This window comes from Mirounga leonina, unplaced genomic scaffold, assembly GCF_011800145.1.
Source record: "Mirounga leonina isolate KUSES-001 unplaced genomic scaffold, KU_Mleo_1.0 Mir_101664, whole genome shotgun sequence".
Lineage (NCBI taxonomy): Eukaryota > Metazoa > Chordata > Mammalia > Carnivora > Phocidae > Mirounga > Mirounga leonina.
Window position 1 is genome coordinate 22,266,867 of NW_023270175.1, and position 21,735 is coordinate 22,288,601.

A 21,735-nucleotide genomic window follows, 5' to 3' on the forward strand; every position below is an offset into this window, starting at 1 on the left:
CATTATGGGGCGCCTGGGTGGCTCAGTTGGTTAAGCGACTGCCTTCAGCTCAGGTCATGATCCCAGGGCCCTGGGATCAAGCCCTGTGTCAGGCTCCCTGCTCGGCGGGAAGCCTGCTTCTCCCTCTCCCACTCCCCCTGCTTGTGTTCCCTCTCTCGCTGTCCCTCTCTCTGTCAAATAAATAAATAAAATCTTTAAAAATATATATAAAAATAAAAAGTTAGCATTATATTATAAATATCATCATTAGTAGGGACACCTGGCTGGCTCGCTCAGTAGAGCAGGCAACTTTTGATCTCTGCGTTGTAAATTCAAGCCCCACGTTGGGTGTAGAGATTATTTAAAAATAAAATCTTAAAAAATACCATCATTAGTTACTATATAGGAAACCACCTGCATGATGGACACATACCTTGTTTTCTCCTTTTAGCTATTGCAAACACCATGAAGATAGACATCTTCTTAGCACACAAAGATGTGCTCCCATCTTGGCACATCAACCTTAATCATTACCTTAGGAGACATTTCTCCAGCATTATTAGCTTATTTATTCCTGGCTTATTTAGGTTGCATTGTTATTAGCTTATTGGCTTATTTAGGTTGCATTGTTGGCTGGTTGTCTTATTTTTGTCTGAGACTTTTAATGAAATACTAAAAAGTTTAACTTCTGTGTCAAATTTTAATTAAATACCGAAATACAAATACAAAGCGTGAAAAAGATTCATGGCAGGGATTGCCCTTGCCTGGTAAAGCGGTGAAAGCACTTTGTGAACCCAGACTTCCTGCTGGGCCTGGGAAGTCTGGAGGCAGCAGGCCGTAGGGGAAGGGAGGGCGGGCGGGCTCTGCAGTCGACACATGGACTTCAATTCCTGGCTCAAGTACTAACTTGCAGTTGTATGACCTTGGGCTCATTTTTAACCTTGTTGAACCTTAGTTTCTTCATATGAAACATCCCTTTTTATGACTTGGCCCATGCTTGTCTCTCCTATCTCATCTCTGTCTCTCACGGCTCTCAGAGAACCCTCTGCCCCCAGCTGCAAGATCCAGTCAGACAGAGCTACTCCCCGGGCCTTTCCCTGTGTTTCTCCCTTGGTCTGGCCCAACCTTCAAACTCTAGTCCAGCTCCCTCCCTGTAGCTCAGTAATTAGTACTGATCATTAGGGCTTAAGATAGACATGATCTCCCTTAAGGAAAGCTTTCAGTCTGGGTTAGTTCCCGCTGTCATTTGCACATGTTACACTGCCGTGTACATTTCTGGTTCTTCCACGAGTCTTGGAGGTCAGGCACTATTTCTTATTTTTCTCTGCATCCTCAGTAGCCAACACGGTGCGTGGACGGCAGGGAAGGCCCCCCGGAACTTGTCAACTGACTGATGAATGAACGAAGTCGTGTAATCATACCTATTCACCACACTTATTAACTCACAATTGAATGACATAATGGAAGTGGAAATTCCCGGAACACAGGTCAGGAAATGGTATCTCAGAGCACTGAAGGCAGTTGACAATATCTTTGGGACGGATCTCTTGCAATCACTTAAAATGTTCTGGTGCAAAATTCTGGAGAACGTTTGTCTTTGCTGAAGTCTGTCGAAAGGTGAATTTCGTCATCATAGAACGAATCGCAGAGGACAAAGGACCTTTTGTTTAAGACAGCTAAGCCCTGCGATTAGTGGTGAGGCGCCATGCCTAAATGCTTCCAGGGCCTGGGGTCAGCTCACCCAGACAGACCTCCCCTCTCTGGCCCCACACCTTGGACCCAGAAGAGAAGGAGGAAGTGGGTAAAGCAGAAGAGAGGGAATAGAGCAAAGGGGGCTGGGATAAGGTTCTGTGGGGGTAACTAATTGCAGCTTCCGTGGAGCAGCTGTGTTTAGAACAGACAAGTTCTACATCAGAGAGTTCCACAGCCCCCAGAGAAGTGCCCCCCTGAATGCCTGTCACTTTCCATTCTTCCTGAGCTTTGCAGATCTTCCCTGCGGTGCCTCGGTGCCTCTCCTGGGCACTTCATTGGCCAATCCCCCACTACCTCCTGAGGTGCAAATGATCTGTTAAGGGTGGATCTCTCCGCGGTAGAACCGGTCTCACCGAATGTTCTTCCAGTTCTGATGGTCTGGCACAAAAGTGCTTCGTGGCACCTGGTCTCACAAAGGCCAGCACTGCTCTCAGCAGCTGGGATGGCAGGCCCCGGGTCCTTTTAGGAAATTGCTGGCTCAGTCGGGCCACCTCCCCGGTGATTCTGCCCCTCAGGCCACCCCTTTTGATCCCCAGACGGCGATCGGCTCAGTTTGAAGAATTTCTCGCGCTCGCTCCAGGGTGCAATTGACAACCGCCTTGTCTTAAAGCGTCAGTGGGGACTGAGCTCTTATTCGTGTAATGGGTTCCTATTTGTGACAGGCCCATGATGCAACTGCGGGGTAAAGGCATTTGAAAGAAAGAGAGAAAATCCTATAGAATTCAGGGGAATCTTGCCCTTGAGCCAGTTGCACTCAGAGGAGGGCTTTAGCTGGGGGGTGGGGGGGCGAGGGGCGCTGGGGGGGCAGACAGCGGGCCGGGGTCCTACACCTGATGAAGGGTAAAGGGGTGGCAAAGCCCCAACTCACTGAAACTCTTTGCAGAGATTCCCACGAGTGCAGACTTGAACGAACACCTAACCACCACCCACCCAGCTCCAGAGACAGTTCCCTGTTCCCACCCCCAGCGCCTCCAATGTTCTGGAGTTCAGGTTCCCTCCTCCTTTCAGCTGCAGGGATGGGGGGAGAGGGGCAGGGGAGCTGCGGGGGTGGGAAGGCTTGAGTCCGGGCCTCTCCTCTGAGATGGAGCATCCGGAGGGCAGGCTGGCAGCCAGGTGACAACAGAAGGTCCAGGACCCCTAAAGGAGTGGGCCGGGCAGCACCTAAACCACACTTGGCCTGCTGCTCAGCCTGGCCCCGGGCCAGACAAAGCACAAGCACTTTCTTTTTCAGTTCAATTTATTCTCTAAACCAACAAACCTTAGGCTATGAGGGGCAAAGCAAACTCAGTAGTTTAAACAAAGGCATTCATCAGGCAGCTGGGACCCCCTGCAATGACAAATAAATCCCTGGCAAAGAAACGGCCTCCATTGGCTAGACTGGGATGCTACGACGATTGCAGGATGCTTTTTCGGACGTGGTTTAGAAGCTCCTTCTCAGAGTTCTTTGCACAGGCAGGGGGTGGTATGGGTTGAGATGGGCTGTCTGTCATCCGACGCTGATGGAGCACCTAGCGTGGGGCAGGCTGCTCGGAACTAGAGGGTACATCATGAGGTTCTGGAAAACCAGGAAGCTTCACGACATATACAGCAACCCCACTTAAGCCATAATCCACACATACAGCGACCCCACTTGAGCCGTAAACCTGCCACCTAAAGAAAGAATGACCAGCCAAGGTTTACAAGCTACACAAAGTAGGGCTTGAACCCCGGCTCACCCATTAACTTAAATAGCACTGTGACCTTGGGTAAGTTGACTTCTCTGCACCTCACTTTACATGCTTGTAAATTCGAGATTTTTACTATTTTTATAGTAATAGTCCAGGCCTCATCCTCCTTCCAGGCCTTGCTGCTGCTTGGACATAAATATCAGGACATGTGTTCACCACCTAAATTTGGAGACAGATTCCATAAGGCATCGGTGTGGCAAACGCTTTTGTACCACTTACTGGTGCTGTTCTAAGTGTTTTATGTATATTAACTCATCCAACCTTTGTAGCAATTCTATGGAGGGGCTACTAATGTTCTCCTCCTTTTACAGCTGAAAAAAACCCACTGCACAGAGAGCTTATGTAACTGTCCTAGACAGGGCTACTTCTTTGATTTGTGTGAAAATTACACGCAATAGTCCAAGTAAAATACACCTATAACATCGGCTGTCGATAAATCCGATCTGTGGTTATTAGTCAGTGGTACTGTTATCCTATTATTAACTACCTTAGCGTTACTATGAGTAGTTACCACAGACTAATTTAAAATGTAGGTAAACACAAAGGGTTTGGCCATTTCCCTCTGCTTCCTTAAAGGAAGCCCAGCATTATTTTAGGTAACTCTAGGCGGTTACGGACCCTCCCAGGATTAATGGCTCCAGGGGGAAGAGCAAAATCCCCCTGCCTCCCCCCGCCCCCCCCCCCGCCCCGGGGGCTGCTGACTAAGCAAAGGGCAAACCGCTAGAAAGGCAGGATAAATTAACCCCAGGAAGCCCCAGAGGAAGCAGACCTGGGGAAAGAGCTCTTTGCCTGGAGGTGGGCTACAAAATCAGGGTTGATCCAAAGAAACTCCAAGTTAAGGGTGAAAGATGATTTGCCAAGTGTAGAAGTAAAGAGGTCTGTAAGCAAGGGGGAAGGGAATTAACATGCTTTGACTACCTACTTTGGGTCAGGAATCTGGTCATTTCATTCATCTTCACTGCGACTTCATGAGGTAGGTGCTATGATTATCCCGATTTTAGTGATAAGGGGCACAGGCTCAGAGAGCTAAGGGGGTTCACCTGAGGTTCCCCTGCTTAAGACTGCCAGGGCTGGGACCAGAACTCTCTCCATAACCCCATCGATAAATCCAAACAGAACTCGTTATTGCCCACCGTAAACGTGCTCCTTTCATTCTGTTCTCTGTCTTGATGAATGGGGGCCACCACCCAACCGGTCACCTAAGGCAGGAATTTGAGGGTCATCTGGAAGCCTTCTCACTCATCTTCCATATCCAGACCAGCATCAATTGCTTCTAGAACGTCTACCTCATTGGCATCTCTGTATCCATCCTTCCTGTCTCCACCATTCCCTATCAGGCTGGAATACTGATAGTGGGGAGCATGAGTTTGGAGAGAGGCTGACTATCTAACAATGGCACCACTGAACTTGAAACTATCATCCAGACTCTGCCTGGCACCTCCAGCACGTAGAGAGTGAGCACAATTGGGGGGAAGGGCAGAGGGAGAGGGGGAGAGAGAAGCAGACTCCCCACTAAGCAGGCAGCCCAACATAGGGCTGGATCCCAGGACCCTGAGATCATGACCTGAGCCGAAGGCAGACGCTTAACCGACTGAGCCACCCAGGTGCCCCCCCAATCCAAGTTTTTTGAGGTGACAGAACTCAGTCTCAGGCCAAGTGGCTTGCCCAAGGCCACACAGCTTATAAGTGGCAGAGTCCAATTTACCCTGCTTTATGAGATTCCAAATGCACATTATATCATTTATATGACGCCTCACAACAACTCAGGGAGCTAAAGGGTTAAGTGACTGGCAAGATTTACACAGCTAAAACGATGCAGTTTTTGTAGCCCTAAATCCAGGTACATTCTACTTATACCTGAATAATTCTATCTCATTGGAGTTTGAGAACCTTTGCCTTATGAAGGAGTGGATCTCTATTTCACTGTTGACAGAGGTACAAAAGATCCCTCATCATTATAAATTGAAAAACCAGCTCCTAGACAAACATCCCAAAGGTAAATACCACTACCCCCCCCCCCCCCAAAAAAAATCCCTGGGCAGTTCTCTGCTTTCTTATTTAGCTTGAATAGTGCTCAGTCCTGGCACCGCCTCCCTTGTGACTCTTGCAGAGAATGAGGCCCAGTGGCCTTTTGAGTGGTTCCCAAGGGAAAGAGGTGAGCTGACTCATTACATTCCCTGGGTATGGGCTGGCTGGGTAAGCCACGAGGTGCCCACTGCAGTGGCCAATGCTGTCACTTAGCAATCAGGTAAAATGTAAGATCTGAGAGGTTTCAAACCTCTTCTTTTGCCTTTGGGCTCTAGAAACCATCGAAACGAAGTGTGCTTTTGGAAATTCACCACCATCAGCTTTTCTTCCCCTCTGCCACGCTTCTACCAAGGCAAACTGTGTCAGATATAGTGATGGGATTATTGCCTTGAAACTCTCCGTCTAACCTGGAGATAAACCTCCGTCTAACCTGGAGATAAACAAACAGTTTAGGCTTAAAGGAAGGTCACCCTCCAAGGACACAACTGCTCCTGGCACCTGTGGGTGTTGGGAGAATTCAGCCTCGAGCTAGACATCTAACCTCCTCTACTCTTTCTGAGAGCTCAGAAGGCCTTAGCTTTGGTCTCATCCTCCCTTTTTCTCTCACGAAGAGTCCCGGTCCTCATGTTGAAGAGGCAAAACTGAACTTACACTAAAATCTGCAATTATTACTATTATTATTTTTAAAGATTGTATTTATTTATTTGTCAGAGAGAGGGAGAGAGAGAGAGAGGGAGAGAGAAAGAACACAAGCGGGGGGGGGAGGGGGCAGCAGGCAGAGAGAAAAGCAGGCGGGGAGCCTGATGAGGGACTCGATCCCAGGACCCTGGGATCATGACCTGAGCCGAAGGCAGACACTTAACCAACTGAGCCACCCAGGCGTCCCTGCAATTATTTTTAAAAAGTAATGACCTTATTTCATTTCTCCTCTTGCCTGTCCACTCCTATCATCATTCTGTAGATAGAGTCCTTCTCTGTTTTTTAAGGATGCAGCCCAGGATCAGTGCAACACTAGGGATGGTGTTGATATTGGATAATGATCAATTTTGTTCAATAAATATGACAGCTTGAAAAGTAAGATGAGGTTTTTTTTTTTTCACTGAACACATTTTCCTCATTGGATTACATTTAGTAGGTACATCCCAGCCATTCTGAAGTCCCGTGTCTACCCTGCATCCCCCAAATACTCTTGGAAATGCATAAAGGAAAAGGCTGAACTCAGAGAGTTCATCTATAAAATCAACACATAGACTCTCTGAGTATAGATATGCAAAGAAACTTCAAAGAGCCAGGATGTCTCCCGGGCCAGCCACTTTTCCCAGTAAGCTAACTGAAGGCATTAACAAGTCAAAGACAGGTCAATAACAGAGGGAGTTTGTCAATCATACAGGGGGAGTGAAAGGAATCAATGAAGCCCAAGTTGGTATCTCCCAGCCAGCACTGCCCAGGGGAGAGTGTGCCCTTGGTCAAGAACTTTACTTCCCCATATGGTAGAGTCTACTGTGCCCAGAAGAGAGACTAAATGAATGAACGGGAGACTGGATGGTCTCAGTGACAGGGTCTTTGTGGAAATGGCTGCATTATCAGCCCATCAAATATTAGCATCACAGGTCTAATTCCTTTAAATCGGACTCTTCTGACACTTAGCGTCCGATGTAACTGAGGGGAGGCCCCTAGCGTCCCCAGTCCCACTGTAAATGGTGCCCCTAGCATCCCGATTGTAAATATCAGTCTCTGACTCCAGTTCTTGTGAAGTGCTGACAAATCAGCCTTCTGAGTCTGGAGCCCTGAGTCAGATCTTGGACACCAGCAAATTCATCAAGATAATGTTACCCGGGGTGGAGGAAAAACAGAGGGTTCTGGATGTCAATTAGTCTCACCCAGGAGACATTATTCTATCTGAGCGTGTGTCCTTTTGGTATTTCTACTACTGTACTTTCTGTAAAATCAGCACCAATGCTCAAGACTCCATTATTTCTCCCCGTGCAGCCAATTCTTTCCTTAAATTTTATCTTAAAGAACAATCCTCCCCAGAACTGATCCATGCCTCTTGAGACTTCAGTCAACTTTGCTATCAAAAGCCCTTTTGTGTGGCTTTTTGTCACTGTTAATGGTTCTCTTCACTATGGGTCCAAGCGTTTCCTCATCCTGTTTAAGATATTAGTACTAATGGGGGCACCCGGGGGGGCTCAGACTGCTAAGCCTCCGACTCTTGTTTTGCGCTCAGGTCATGATCTTGGGGGGGGGCAATCTGCGCTCAGCGGGGAGTCCGCTTCTCTCCCTCTCTCCCCCTCTGCCCCCCCACTCACACGTGCACTCTCTCTCAAATTAATAAATAAAATCTTTTAAAAAATGATATTAGTACTAATGGAAGAGGATGTTTAGGTTGCTTTTTTTTCCCCTTTCCCCATTCAAAGTCCCCCAAAGTATGGTGCTGGGGTGCATTTTAAGGAATTATTAATAGGGCTGAGGGACTTTATTTTTTTTAAGATTTTATTTTTAAGTAATCTCTACATCTAATGTGGGCTCGAACTCAAAACCCCGAGATCAAGAGTCGCACGCTCCACCGACTGAGCCAGCCAGGTGCCCCCTGAGGGACCTTTTTAAGCTTCTGAATCAATGAAAAAATTCACACCAGGGTCTCCCTGGCCTCTAGAAACCACACTCTAATAGCTCCTCACATATGGGTAAGGAAGAAAGGATCTACTAATTGGTTTACAATTGTCATCAAAGGCTCACTGTATGCCAAATTCTATGCCCTTTGAGGGCAAGAGAAAATAATGTGCATGAGCAATAATACAGGACTAGAAGGCTACCGACAGATGCGTCTTCCGGATACGATCGCACGTGGCCCAGTGGGGAAGACTTCTGGATTGGAAGTCCCAGCTCTGCAATGATCTGCTGCGTAATGTTGCACAAGTCACTTCAGCTCCCTGAGCCTTTACCTCTTAATTTGCAAAACGGGCAAAGATTAACCTTTTCCCTCCCTTCCCTCACAGGGTGGAATGCAGGGTCAGAGGAACCAGTGGATGTGAGATTGCTTTGTCCATTTTAAAGCGTTAGCCCTTAAAAAAAATAATGAACAAAGTGTTAGCCCTTGGTGACTCCGTGCTATTGCTTGTCATCATCACCATCATCTTCATCATCATGAGCCCTCTTCCTCGTCAGTCTCCTGTCGTTAAGGAGAAGATTCTGTTGGACGAATGGATGCTAAGTTATGGTCCCACGCCCCTCGGGACGAAGCTGCCCGGGGGGTTGCCGTCAGTGCGCTTGCCCACTCCGGGTGACACCACGATTGCTACTTACGGAGCAGACTTCCCAGGGCAAAAGGGATCAGATGCTGTGACACCCGAATTGCTGGGTGTCAGATCTCTCCCATTATCTTCCCAAGGAACACAATGCGCTGCAGCTGGAAAGAGACAAACCGACTCGAAGCGAAATCAGGCTGGCTTGAAGCTGACTCCTCAGAAGGTGAATCCTACACAGCTCTGGTGCTCTGCCTCCCCCCGCCGCCCACCACCATTTAATTGGATCTGCGTTTAAGCTACACATTCAGAAAGCTCTTCTGTCACTTTTGGTCAAAGATTTCTCTTTGAGTTGCTTGAACTCTCTATTAAAAACTTAGCCTAAAGCAGTGTCTTTTGAATACCCAGCTCACTCATTCAGGTACCGGAGCACTGTGAGCCTACACCACCCGCCTGCAAATGGATAAACTACTCAAAAGATATTTTCCACCCTTTAAATAGAGTTCCAAGAAAGAATAGGAAATGCCTCATACCTCTAATGGAAGCTATTTGCTGCAAAAACAAATCATTCAGGTCCGTGGACCTAGAAATGCCTTTTGCAAATCACAAGTGAAAGAAAGAGACAGCAAAACAGCCGCTGAAGCCATGAAGTCATCGCCCACAAAGCACATGATTCAAATAAAAATGAAATACTCATTTGAAAAATGGGTTACCCACACACCCAACGGCCGTTGTTAGTTTGTGTATAAAAGAAAACAACCAGCATTTTGTATGAATTTCATAGAACATGAACTACTTGTTCCTTGTTGGTAGCTAATATAAACATCAGAGCAAATAGCATCTTTTGTTCCAATAAAATCATAGAACATTTCAAAACGGCTCCTACATAAATCCTTACATCAAAATGTACATATCTTAAGTACTGGAAGATGAGCCCCAAATGATGTGCTTAATACATTTGTTCTTCCTTGAAGAGATGAGGTATAATTGTACGCAATCATCTCGTAGCTAGGAATTATATTAAGAACCCTGAGCTATAAGTACTAAATCAGACTAAATAGTCTCTTATCCTATTTTTCTCTTCATACTTGTCATTACTTCCTCAAGTTCTCATTACGACTGCGTAATTCTACCCCCTTGCCGAAACCCCAGGTTTCCTTCAGAAAAGGAGGGTAGCCTTCCCCTTCTCCATTCCCTCACAACCATACTTTTCTCCCCACAAATGTTCATGGGGTGAGACTCACAAATTATTTCAATGAACACTAATACCTTTCTGGGCAGGACGAATAAGTTACTACTGCTTTGTTTTTTTACAAATATTTAGCGTCTCTTCCAAACTCGCTCTTGTTGTCCCTTGAGGAAAGAGAACCTGTTCTAGAAGAAAGGTTAACGTGAAAACACGAGCTACGCTGTGATATTAAGTACAGATTTCTTTTTCCAAAGCTAAAAACCACAGTCCCTCCTTCATTTGGTCCTAAAGAAGACATAACATCGCCAGCTAATGGGCTGTCCACAAATGACCACTATTGAATGAATAATAAAGGAATAATAGCAATGTGATTTCCACTTACATCAACCACAAAAATCTTCTGGGAATCATCCAAAAACTGCACTTTTAAATGTAGCATTCTCGGAGAGGCCGTTGGGCTGCAAGCAGGCTTGGAGTGCTGTGGGAGCTGTGACAGGAAGAGGGGCTTTCTCCAGCTGGATGCCGTGCGCTTGGGGGCCCCCACCCCCACCCAGCCCCCCCCATCCCAGCTGCGCGGCGCTGGTGATCAATAGCATCTGGCCAGTCTCCTATTTGGTCAACGTCAAATCCAACTGGACTCTCTCTAGCCCTCTTAAACCAGTTCCTTTCTTCAAAGGAAAAGAAAAAGAGAGAAAGCATTCGCAACCTCTGGGGATTTTCTTTATTTCACAAGAGCACAATTTGAAATCCCTAGATGAAGCTTGGATAAACTGAGAACAGCTCTTCTCCAAAGTAAAGGGATTAGGTACTCATATTAGTCTCATATGGCACTGGAAATCTCATGGCCGAACTAGGAAGCTTTATGTAGGATGATTTTAATTGTTTTGAATTTACATGATCTAGAAATGAAAACTATGTAAAAAGGAATATAAGGAAAAGCTTCACTTTTGCTTGCCCCCCTCTGTTCTGGGGGATCCCCATGCACCCCTATCAGTACCAGTTTTATTAGGGTTCTGTTGCTGTTAGTTATTTAGCCTTCAGTGTTTCTTTAAGCAAATACTGTACGAGCACATCCAAACATATTTCTCTTATGCAGGTAGCATGCTATTTCCCTGTTTCATGCCTTCCTTTTCTTCGTATATCACTTTGGCTGTGCATGGAATGCGTCCTCATTTCTTTTGGCAGCTCTGTGATTTTGCACCGTGGAGGTAAAGCATAGTTTACTCAAGTGGTTCCTTACTGGTAGACGTGGGTAGTTTCCAACCTTTGGCTATTATAAACAAGGTTGAAATGAATATCCTCATCCGTATGTCACCTTATATGTGTGCAGCCCTAGCAGTCGGATAGATTTCTGGAAGTAGGATTGCTGGCCAAGAGTTACATGTTGGTAATTTTATAGCGATTTCAAAGTTTTCCTCCATAAAGCTTGTTATGGGTTGAATTGTGTCCCCCCCCCCCCCACTTCATGTGTTGAAGTCCTAACCCCCAGTTTCTTGGAATGTGGCTGTATTTGGAGATAGGGTCTATAAAGAGATAATTGAACCGGAATGAGGCCATTAGGGTGGGCCCTAATCCAATAAGACTGGTGTCCTTCTAAGTACGGAAGATGAAGACACAGACACGCACAGGGAGAAGACCATGTAAAGACACGGGGAAGAGAGGACGTCCACCTACGAGCCAACGAGAGAGGCCTCAGAAGGAACCAACCCTGCCAGCACCTCGATCTCAGACTTCAAGCATCCAGGGATTGGGGGAAAATAAATTTCTGTTGTTGTAAGCCACCCTGTCTCTGACGGAAGACCTACCAGACTAGTACAAGTGTCGTACCAGGGCGCAGTCCCACCAACAATGTATGACAGGGCCTATTTTCTCCAGGCTCACTGACAGAGTGTGGTGTCAAACTTTGGGGTTTCTGCCAAAATGAAAAGTGAGAAAAAGAATCTCAGTCCAGTTCTTTTTTTGTTTTGTTTTTTTCTAAGTAGGATCCATGCCCAGCGCGGAGCCCAACATGGGGCTTGAACTCACAACCCCGAGATCGAGACCTGAGCTGAGATCATGAGTTGGATGCTCAACTGACCAAGCCACCCAGGTGCCCCTCTCAGCACAGTCCTAAGTCTGAATTTTAATTTTTCATTTTATGAAAGAAGTCCAGCATCTTTTCAGATGCTTAAGGGCCACTTAGATTTCTTTTTGGTGAACTCTCTGTTCGTGTTCTATAGCCCCTCTTTAAAATATTGGCTATTGTCCTTTTCTCTTCAGTCTCGAGCAACTATTTTAACACTAGCCCTTTGTCCATGATATGAGTTACAAATATTGTCCCCTATTTGTCCTTTGTCTTTCAACTTTGCTTATGGTGTAGGTGTGGTGTCGTTTGCCATGGGAAGTTTTTGATTTTTGTGTTGTGAAATTTGTCTATCATTTTCTAAATGGCCTCTAGACTTTGAATCATAGTTAGAAAGGTCTTCCTCACTTCAAGGTTTTCTTTTAGTACTTTTATGGTTTCATTTTATCTTGATATATGATGTGACCTATGGATCAATTTTCACCTTTTTTCCGAATGGACACCTAGTTGTCCTGATGTCATTGATTAGAAAGTTCGTTTCTACCTGTTGATGCGAGAAGCTGCCTATATTTAAAATATATCCTATATTTTTTAAAGATTTATTTATTTATTTGAGAGAGAAAGAGAGCGCACAGAAGGAGGGGCAGAGGGAGAGGGAGAGACAATCTGGAGCAGACTCAGCGCTGAGCACGGAGTTCGATGTGGGGCTTGACCTCGAGCCCCTAATATCAGGACCTGAGCCCAAATCAAGAGTCGGATATTTAACTGACTGTGCCACCCAGGTGCCCCGTGCCTTTATCATATATTAAATTTCCATATGCATTTGGGTCTGTTTTGGGATTTTTATTCTCTTCTATTCATGTACCAATTCCACACTGTTTTAATGTTTTTCACATTGTTTTAATTTTTGAGGCTCTAGAGTGTATTTTATTTTTAAAATTTTTTAAATTAATTAATTTATTTTTAAGTAATCTCTACACCCAACTTGGGGCTCGAACTCCAGACCCTGAGACCAAGAGTCACACACTCTACCAACTGAGCCAACCAGGTGCCCTTCTAGAGTATGTTATAATATCTAGTAAGGCTGTTCCACACCACATTGATCTTCATTTACAGAGTTTTCCTGGCTTTTCTTGTTTACTTATTTTTCTATACAAGCTTGTAAAATGTGTTAAAATGATAAATTTACTTATGGAAAGTTGGTTTGTCTCAGATGGTGAGTCTTCTTGTTCATGGGGCATGTATATCAATTTGCTCAACCGTCCTTTATGTCCTTCTCTTCTGGAATGTTGTACTTAATAACCATTTTCTCAAACATACACAAAACCAAAATTTTAGTACAATAAACTCCCATACACTCATCATCCAGATTAAATATTGTTATGAGATGAATTGGATTCTTCCACAATTCATATATTGAAGCTCTAACCTCTGGTTCCTCAGAATGTGACTGTATTTGAAGATAGGGCCTTTAAAGATAGTGAAGTTAGAATTGGGCCTTTAGGGTGGGTCTTAATCCAATCCGACTGGTGTCCTTATAAAAAAAAGGAACTTTTTACACACATGTACCAGAGATGTGCATGCACAGAAGAAAGACTATGTGAGGACATAACGAGAGGGCAGCCATCTGCAAGCCAAAGAGAGAGGCCTCAGAAGAAACCAAACTTGTTGACACCTTGCTCTTGGATTTCTAGGCCCGAGAAGTGTAAGAAATAAATTTCTGTTGTTTATGCCACCTAGGTTGTGGTATTTTTTTATGGCAGCCCTAGAAAACTAATACAAACAGTATTAAGATTTTGCCATTTCTTTCTCTCTCTCTCTACCTCCCAGGAATTATTATTATTATTATTGTTAATCTTTTTTTAAAAGATTTTATTTTTAAGTACTCTCTATACCCAGCCTAGGGCTTAAACTCACAACCCTGAGATCAAGAGTCACATGTTCTACCCACTGAGCCAGCCAGGCTCTTCTCTTAGGAATTATTTTAAAGCAAATCCCAGATATCACGTCATGTCATTTCACTCCCTTCATATGCTTACTATTGATCTCTTAAAAATATGGGCATCTTCTTGTATAACCCCAAGACCATTATCACAACGAAGAAAATTTTCTTGTTGTCATATTATACCTAGTCCATGTTCAAATTTCCCCAATTGTTTCAATTTTTTTTTTTAACAGTTGGTTGGTTTGAATCAGGATCCAAACAAGTTCCGTATGCTGTATTTAGTTGTTACATCTATTAATTTTCTTTTCATCTATAGCAGTACCCTTGCTCCCATTCAATGCCTTTGATTGAAGAAACTTAGCCAATTGTCCTACGGAATGTTCCACGTTCTGGATCTGTCTGCTTGCTTCATTGTGTTGTCGTTTTATTTGTTACCCTACTCCTCATATTCCTTATAAATGGAAGGTAGCTATAAGTGCTTGATGAGATTCACATCCAAATTTTCCTCGTAAGAGGACTTCATAGTTGGTACTGTGCACTTCATCGAAAGGCATATGTCTGGTCGTTTCTAGTGAGACTAGGATTGATTAGTGGGTTTAAGTAATGAACGTCCAAGTGTTTGAAAGCATTCCTCACATAGGTTTTGTGCATTTCTTATACATTCACTCCTAGGTATTTACACTTTGTGGTTGCTTTTTAAAATGGAGGTCTTCTCTTCTGTTCCATCTTCTCACTGGGAGCTGTTGGCACATATGAAGGGTATTTTTATATATGACTTTTCTATCTTGCTAACATACTGAACTTTCTTAAACCTTTGTAGTAGTTTTTCATCCGATTCTTGAGTTTTCAGATATCAGACAATTAGGGACACCTGGGTGGCTCAGTCAGTTAAGCGACTGCCTTCGGCTCAGGTCATGGTCCCAGGGTCCTGGGATCCAGCCCCGCATCAGGCTCCCCATTCAGCGGGGAGCCTGCTTCTCCCTCTCCCCTTGCTTGTGCTCTTTCTGTCAAATAAATAAATAAATAAATAAATAAATAAATAAATAAATAAATAAAATCTTTAAAAAAATAGAATAAAATTCAGGTTTAACTGAATTTTAAACTTCCCTGCTCAGTGGGGAGTCTGCTTCTCCCCTCTCCCTCTGCCTGCCCCTCCCCCTGCTTGTACACACACTCTCTCTGGCAAATAAATACAATCTTATTTTTAAAAAAGGCATTAGACAATTATATGTGAACAGAAATGGTTTACCTCTTCCTTTCCAATTCTTACAACATTAATTTCTTTCTTTTCTCTAATTGGATTGGCTAACAGCTCCAGTGAAATGTGAAATCGTAGCGACAATAGTGAGCATCCTTTTCTTGCTCCTGACTTCAGTGGGAATGCTCCCAGTGTTTCCTCATTAGGTAAAACACTGGCTTTTGAAGGAGACATTTAAAAACATACATTTCAACCTGATCAGGCAAGAAGCCCCAAAACACCACCCTTTGTCTATATTGAACTAACTTATCCGATGTCACTAAATAAATAGGCTGGTAAAATTAGACCAATGAAAAGCCGTCATCTGATGGACAAGAGTATATAACTTTGGTAATACTTTGACAGCTCACAGCGCAGCCTCGACAACAGCTCCAAGTGGGGAGGCAGCTGCAAGGCTGGTGGAAAAAGCAGTAGCTTTGTGACCAAAGAATCTATTTTAAATCTTACCAGCAATGTGACCCAAGGCGGGTCACTTCTGCTCCCTGCACCTCAGTTTCCTAACCTATAAAATAAGGTGACAGTTCTAATCCATAGGGTTGTGAGAAAGTGCCTGGTACACAGTTGGCACTCAGCAAATGTTTGCTGAGTGAGTGAATATTAAGGAAATAAATATGAATAAATCACTCTTTGCTGAAGTTTCAAATGGTAAATGAAGAAGGAGTTCTGTCTTTTCCTCTCTTTTTCCACCTAGACTTGATTCCTTCAGTTATTGCTGGCAACGTGTTACTAATAGACTGTGATCCAAAACAGGAAACTGTCCTAAAGGAAATTTTCAGATTCTACTTTAAAGTAAAAATCCAAAATTGAGCTCACCCTTGGAAAAATTAGCCTGGCCGGTCTGTCTTCACTTAGTTCCTCCACACATAGGGAGGGGGAGAGGAAACGCTGGGCAGGGCGCCAGAATAGGAGCAAACGGAGATTGGGGAGACTCCAGGGTTTGTGAGCTAGGATGGAAATCGAAGACTATACGATGTAGCTTTTATCATTATCGTGTTGAAATAACGAGAATAAACCAAAACCGAAAATAAAAAGCACCACCCAACTGTTTTCTCCTAAGATCCAAACAGTGATCTGTGGCATAACTTAAGGGATAAAAGTTAAGAGTTCTGACCAAAATTATGGCCCCAGTTCCTGTCATTTCATCATTAGTGCCTTATTTCTTTGGGGTTAAGTTATTCTTCTTCAGGAGTCCCTTATTTTTTCCCAGGTTTATTGAGATATAATTGACATTTACCACTGTGTAAGTTTAAGGTGTACAACGTGATGATTTGATACACTGATATATTGCGAAATGATTACCTCAGTAGCCTTATTTAACACCTCCATTACCTCACTTAATAACCATTTCTTTTTTTGTAATGAGAACATTTAAAATCCACTCTCTTAGTAACTTTCAAGTATACAATACAGCATTGTTAGCTGTAATCACCATGCTGTACATTGGATTTCCAGAACTTAATAATTTTTTAATTGGAGGTTTGTACGTTTTGACCAACATCTCTCCATTCTCCATGCCCCCCAGCCCCTCGCAACTACCATTCTATTCTGTTTCTGGGAATTTGGCTTTTTTAGATTCTACACATAAGCCATATTATACAGTATTCGTCGTTCTCTGTCTGGCTTATTTCACTTAGCAAAGTGTCCTCAATGTCCATCCAAGTTGTCTCAAATGGCAGGATTTTCTTCTTTCCCATGGCTGAATAATATTCCATTATATATATACAAACACAGCTTCTTTACCCATCCATCTGTAGACTGGTATAGCCATAACTTGGCTATTATGAATAACGCTGCAGGGAACATGGGGGTGCTGTGTCTCTTTGAGATCTTGATTGCATTTCCTTTGGATGTATACCCAGATATGGAATTGCTGGACCATATGGTAGGTCTACTTTTCATTCTTTGAGGAACCACCATACTGTACCAATTTGCATTTCCACCAGTAGGGCACCAGGATTCCCCTTTTGCCCACATTTCTACCAACACTTATCTCTTGTCTTTTTGATAATAACCATTCTAATAAGTGTGGGATAATATCTCACTGTGGTTTTGATGTGCATTTCCCTGATGACTAATGATATTAAGCACATTTTTATGTACCTGTTGACCATTCGTAAATCTTATTTGGAAATACGTCTACTCAGTTCCTTTGCCCATTTTTTAATTGAATTGTTTTGGGGTGTGTGTGTGTGTGTGTGTGTGTGTAGTGGAGGGGTTTTGCTATCGAGTTGTATGAATTCCTTATATAGTTTGTATATCAACCCCTTATCAGATATATGATTTATAAATATTTTCTTCCATTCCATAGGTTGTCTGTTTGTTTTGTTAATTGTTTCTTTTGCTCTGTATGAACTTTATAGTTTGATGTAGTTTCACTTATTTATTTTGGTCTTGTTGTTTGTGCTTTTGGTGTCATATGCAAAAAATAATTGCTAAGATCTACGTCAAATAGCTTTTTCCCTATGTTTTCTCCTAGGAGTTTTATGGCTTCAGTCTTTAATTCCTGAGTCCATTTTTTAAAAAAAATTTATTTATCTTAGAGAGAGAGCACAAGTGGGCGGAGGGGGAGGGGAGAGGGTAAGAGAGAATCCCAAACAGACTTCCCGCTGAGCATGGAGCCCAACGTGAGGCTTGATCCCAGGACCCTGAGATCGTGACCTGAGCAGAATTCAAGAGTTGAATGCTCACCCAACTGAGGCACCCAGGTGCCCCTGATTCCTGAATCCATTTAAAGTTAATTTTCATAAGTGGTGTAGGATAAAGGTCAATTTCATTCTTGTGCATGTGATTGTCCAATTTTCACAACACCATCAAAGAAGGTATCCTTTCCCTATTGAGTATTCTTAACTCCCTTGTCAAATATTAGTTGACTGTACAGGCAAGAGATTATTTCTGGGCTTTTGATTCTGTTTTATTGGTTTATGTGTCTGTTTTTATGCCAGTATCACACTGCTTTGATCACCATAACTTTGCAGTATAGTTAAAGTAAAGAAGTGGGATGCCTCTTGCTTTGTGTTATTCAGGGTCATTTGTAGTTCCATATAAATTTTAGGATTATTTTTTCTCTTTCTGGGAAAAATGCCATTGGAATTTTGATAGGGATTGCATGGAATCTATAGATGGCTTGGGATAGTATGGATATTTTAACAATATTAATTCTTCTAATCCATGAACATGGGGTATGTTTCCATAAATTTGTGTCCTCTTCAATTTCTTTATTCAATGTCTTATAGTTTTATGTTTTATAGAGCATTCACCTCCTTATCAAATTTATTCCTAAGTATTTTATTGTTTTAGGTGCTATTGTGAATGTGACTGTTTTCTTTATTCCTTTTTTTAGATATTTTATTGTTAGTGTATCGAAATGCAACTTTTTCTGTATGTTGAGTTCCTATTTTGCAACTTTACTGAATTTGTTGATTAGCTTGAATAGTTTTTTGGAGTCTTTAGGAGTTCTCAATATAAGATCATATCATCTGCAAAGAGTGACAATTTTACTTTTTCCATTCTGATTTGGACACTTTATTCCTTTTTCTTGCCTGATTGCTCTGGCTGGGACTTCCAGTATGATTTTGACTAAGAATATGAGAGTGGACCACTTGTCTTGTTCTTTTTTTAAAAAAATATTTTATTTATTTATTTGACAGAGACAGAGACAGCGAGAGAGGGAACACAAGCAGGGGGAGTGGGAGAGGGAGAAGCAGGCTCCCCGCTGAGCAGGGAGCCTGATGCAGGGGCTCCATCCCAGGACCCTGGGATCATGACCCGAGCTGAAGGCAGATGCTTAACGACTGAGCCACCCAGGCATCCCCACTTGTCTTGTTCTTGATCTTAGAGGAAAAGCTTTCAAACATTAACTATTGAGTATGATGCTAGCTGTGGGATTGTCATATATGGCCGTTAATATGTTGTTATGGTCCTTCTATACCCAATTTGTTGAGAGTTTTTTTATCATGAAAGGATGATCTATTTTGTCAAATGCTTTTCTGCATCTATTGAGATGATCAGATAATTATTATCTTTCATTCTATTAATGTGGTGTATAACATCTATTGATTTGTATATGTTGAATCATCCTTGCATCTCAGGGATAAATTCCACTTGTACATGGCGTATGATCCTTTTATTGTGCTATTGAACTCATTCTGCTAACACTTTACTGAGATTTTTTTGCACCTATATTTATCAGGGATATTAGCCTGTAATTTTTTGTGGTGGCTATCTGCCTTTGGTATCAGGGTAATGCTAGCTTTGTGAAATGAATTTGGGAGTATTCTCTCCTCCTCAATTTTTTAAAGATTTATTTATTTGAGAGAGAGAGAGAACACACACAAGCAAGGGGAGGGGCAGACGGAGAGGGAGAGAAATCCCCAAGAAGACTCCCTACTGAGCATGGAGCCAGACATGGGGCTTGATCCCAGACCTTGAGGTCATGACCTAAGCCAAAATCAAGAGCTAGACACTCAACCAACTGGGCCACCCAGACATCCCTCTCCTCTTCAATTTTTAGAAGTGTTTAGAAAGATTGGCCTTAACTTTTCTCTAATAGTTTGGTAAAATTTCCTGGGAAACCATCTGGTCCTGGGTTTTTGTTGGGAGATTTTCGATTATGGATTGAATCTTGTTGTTTGTTATTGGTCTGTTCAGATTTTCTATTTCTTCATGATTTTGTTTTGGGGGGTTGTATTTTTCTAGGAATTATCCATTTCTTCAAGTTTATCCTATTTGTTGCTGTATAATTGTTCCTAGTAATCTCCTATGATCCTTTACATTTTTGTGTAATGTCTCTACTTTTATTTCTGATTTTAGTTTTTTGAGTTTTCTCTCTTTTCTTATTTAGTCTCACTAAGGTTTGTCAATTTTGTTTATATTTTTTTTAGGAAGAGCTTTTAGGGGCACCTGGGTGGCTCAGTCAGTTAAGCATCTGCCTTCGGCTCAGGTCATGATCCCAGGGTCCTGGGATCCGGCCCCACATTGGGCTCCCTGCTCAGCAGGGAGCCTGCTTCTCCTCTCCCTCTGCCTGCTCCTCTGTCTGCTACTCTGCCTACTTGTGCTCTCTCTCTATCAAATAAATAAATAAAATCTTAAAAAAATAAAAATAAAAAACAAAAAAGAGCTTTTAGTGGCATTGATCTTTTCTATTGTTTTTCTGGTCTCTGGATCATTTATTTCTGCTATAGTCTTTATTTCCTTCATTCTACTACATTTGGGCCTAGGTTGTTTTGTTTTGTTTTGTTTTGTTTTTTCCTAGTCTCTTGAGGTGTAAAGTTAGGCTGTTTGAGATCTTTCTTTTTTCTTAATGTAGGTATTTATTGCTATGAACTCTGTCTTAGAAGTGTTTCTGTAGCATCCCATAAATTTTGGCATATAATGTTTCCATTTTTGTTTGTTTCAAAATATTTTTTCTTTTGATTTCTTCTTTGACCCATTGATTGTTCAGGAGTGTGTTGAATTTCTGCATATTTGTGGACTTTCCAGTTCTCCTCCTGTTATTGATTTTTGGTTTCCTAGCATTGTGGTTGGAAAAGATACTTGGTATGATTTCAGTCTTCTTAAATTTGCTAAGACTTGTTTTGTGACCTATGATATGCTCTATCCTGGAGAATATTCCGCATGAACTTGAGAAGAACGTACTGGTGCTGTTGGATCGACTGTCCTGTGTATGTCTTTTAGGTCCATTTGGTTTAGACTATAATTTATGTCCAACGTTTCCTTATTGGTTTTCTATCTGGGTGATCTATCTACTGTTGAAAGTGGGGTATTGACATCCTCCACTATTGTTGCATTGTTGTCTATTTCTCCCTTCAGATCAGTTAGTATTTGTTTAATATATTTGCATGCTCTGAGATTGAGTGCATATATATTTATAATTGTTATATACTCTTCATGAATTGACCCTTTTATCACTATGTGACCTTCTTCGTCTCTTGTTATAGTTTTTTTCTTGAAGTCTATTTATGTGATGTAAGGATAGCCAGTCCTGCTCTCTTTTATTTCCAAGGAATATCTTTTTCATCCTTTCACTTTGAGCCTATGTGTGTCCTTATAGCTGAAGTGAGTCTCTTGTAGGCATCATATTGTTGGATCTTATTTGTAACCCATTCAGCCACTGTATGACTTTTGAATGGAGAATTTAATCCATTTACATTTAGAGTAACTGTTGATAGGTAAGAACTTACTAATGCCTTCTTAATTGTTTTCTGGCTGTTTTGTATTTCCCTTGTTCAAAAGTTCCTTATAAAAGTGCCAGTAGTCCTTGATGTTAATCAACTTTACTACAGAGGTGCCTGGGTGGCTCTGTTGGTTAAGCAACTGCCTTTGGCTCAGGTCATGATCTCAGGGTCCTGGGATTGAGCCCCATATTGGGCTCCTTGCTCAGCAGGGAGCCTGCTTCTCCCTCTCCCTCTCCCTGCTACTCCACCTGCTTGTGCTCTCTCTCTCTGTCAAATAAATAAAAAATAATCTTAAAAAAAAAATCAACTTTACTACAACGGATTTAATAGAATGTCAGAGCTGAAAGGAACTTTCTTAGGTGTATTGATTTACTCAT

The 21,735-nt window shown here is 42.6% G+C and overlaps 1 protein-coding gene across 1 annotated transcript in view; it reads right to left on the bottom strand.

Annotated features, from left to right (window-relative positions):
- FRMD7 (FERM domain containing 7) overlaps positions 1-10,363 on the bottom strand; it is a 49,965-nt gene extending 39,602 nt beyond the window's left edge. Inside the window, exon 1 of the mRNA XM_035006517.1 lies at positions 10,303-10,363. Coding sequence (XP_034862408.1) covers positions 10,303-10,359 — 57 coding nt within the window. The 5' untranslated portion in view covers positions 10,360-10,363. The remainder of the gene's footprint in view (positions 1-10,302) is intronic.
- Between the last annotated feature and the right edge of the window lie 11,372 nt (positions 10,364-21,735).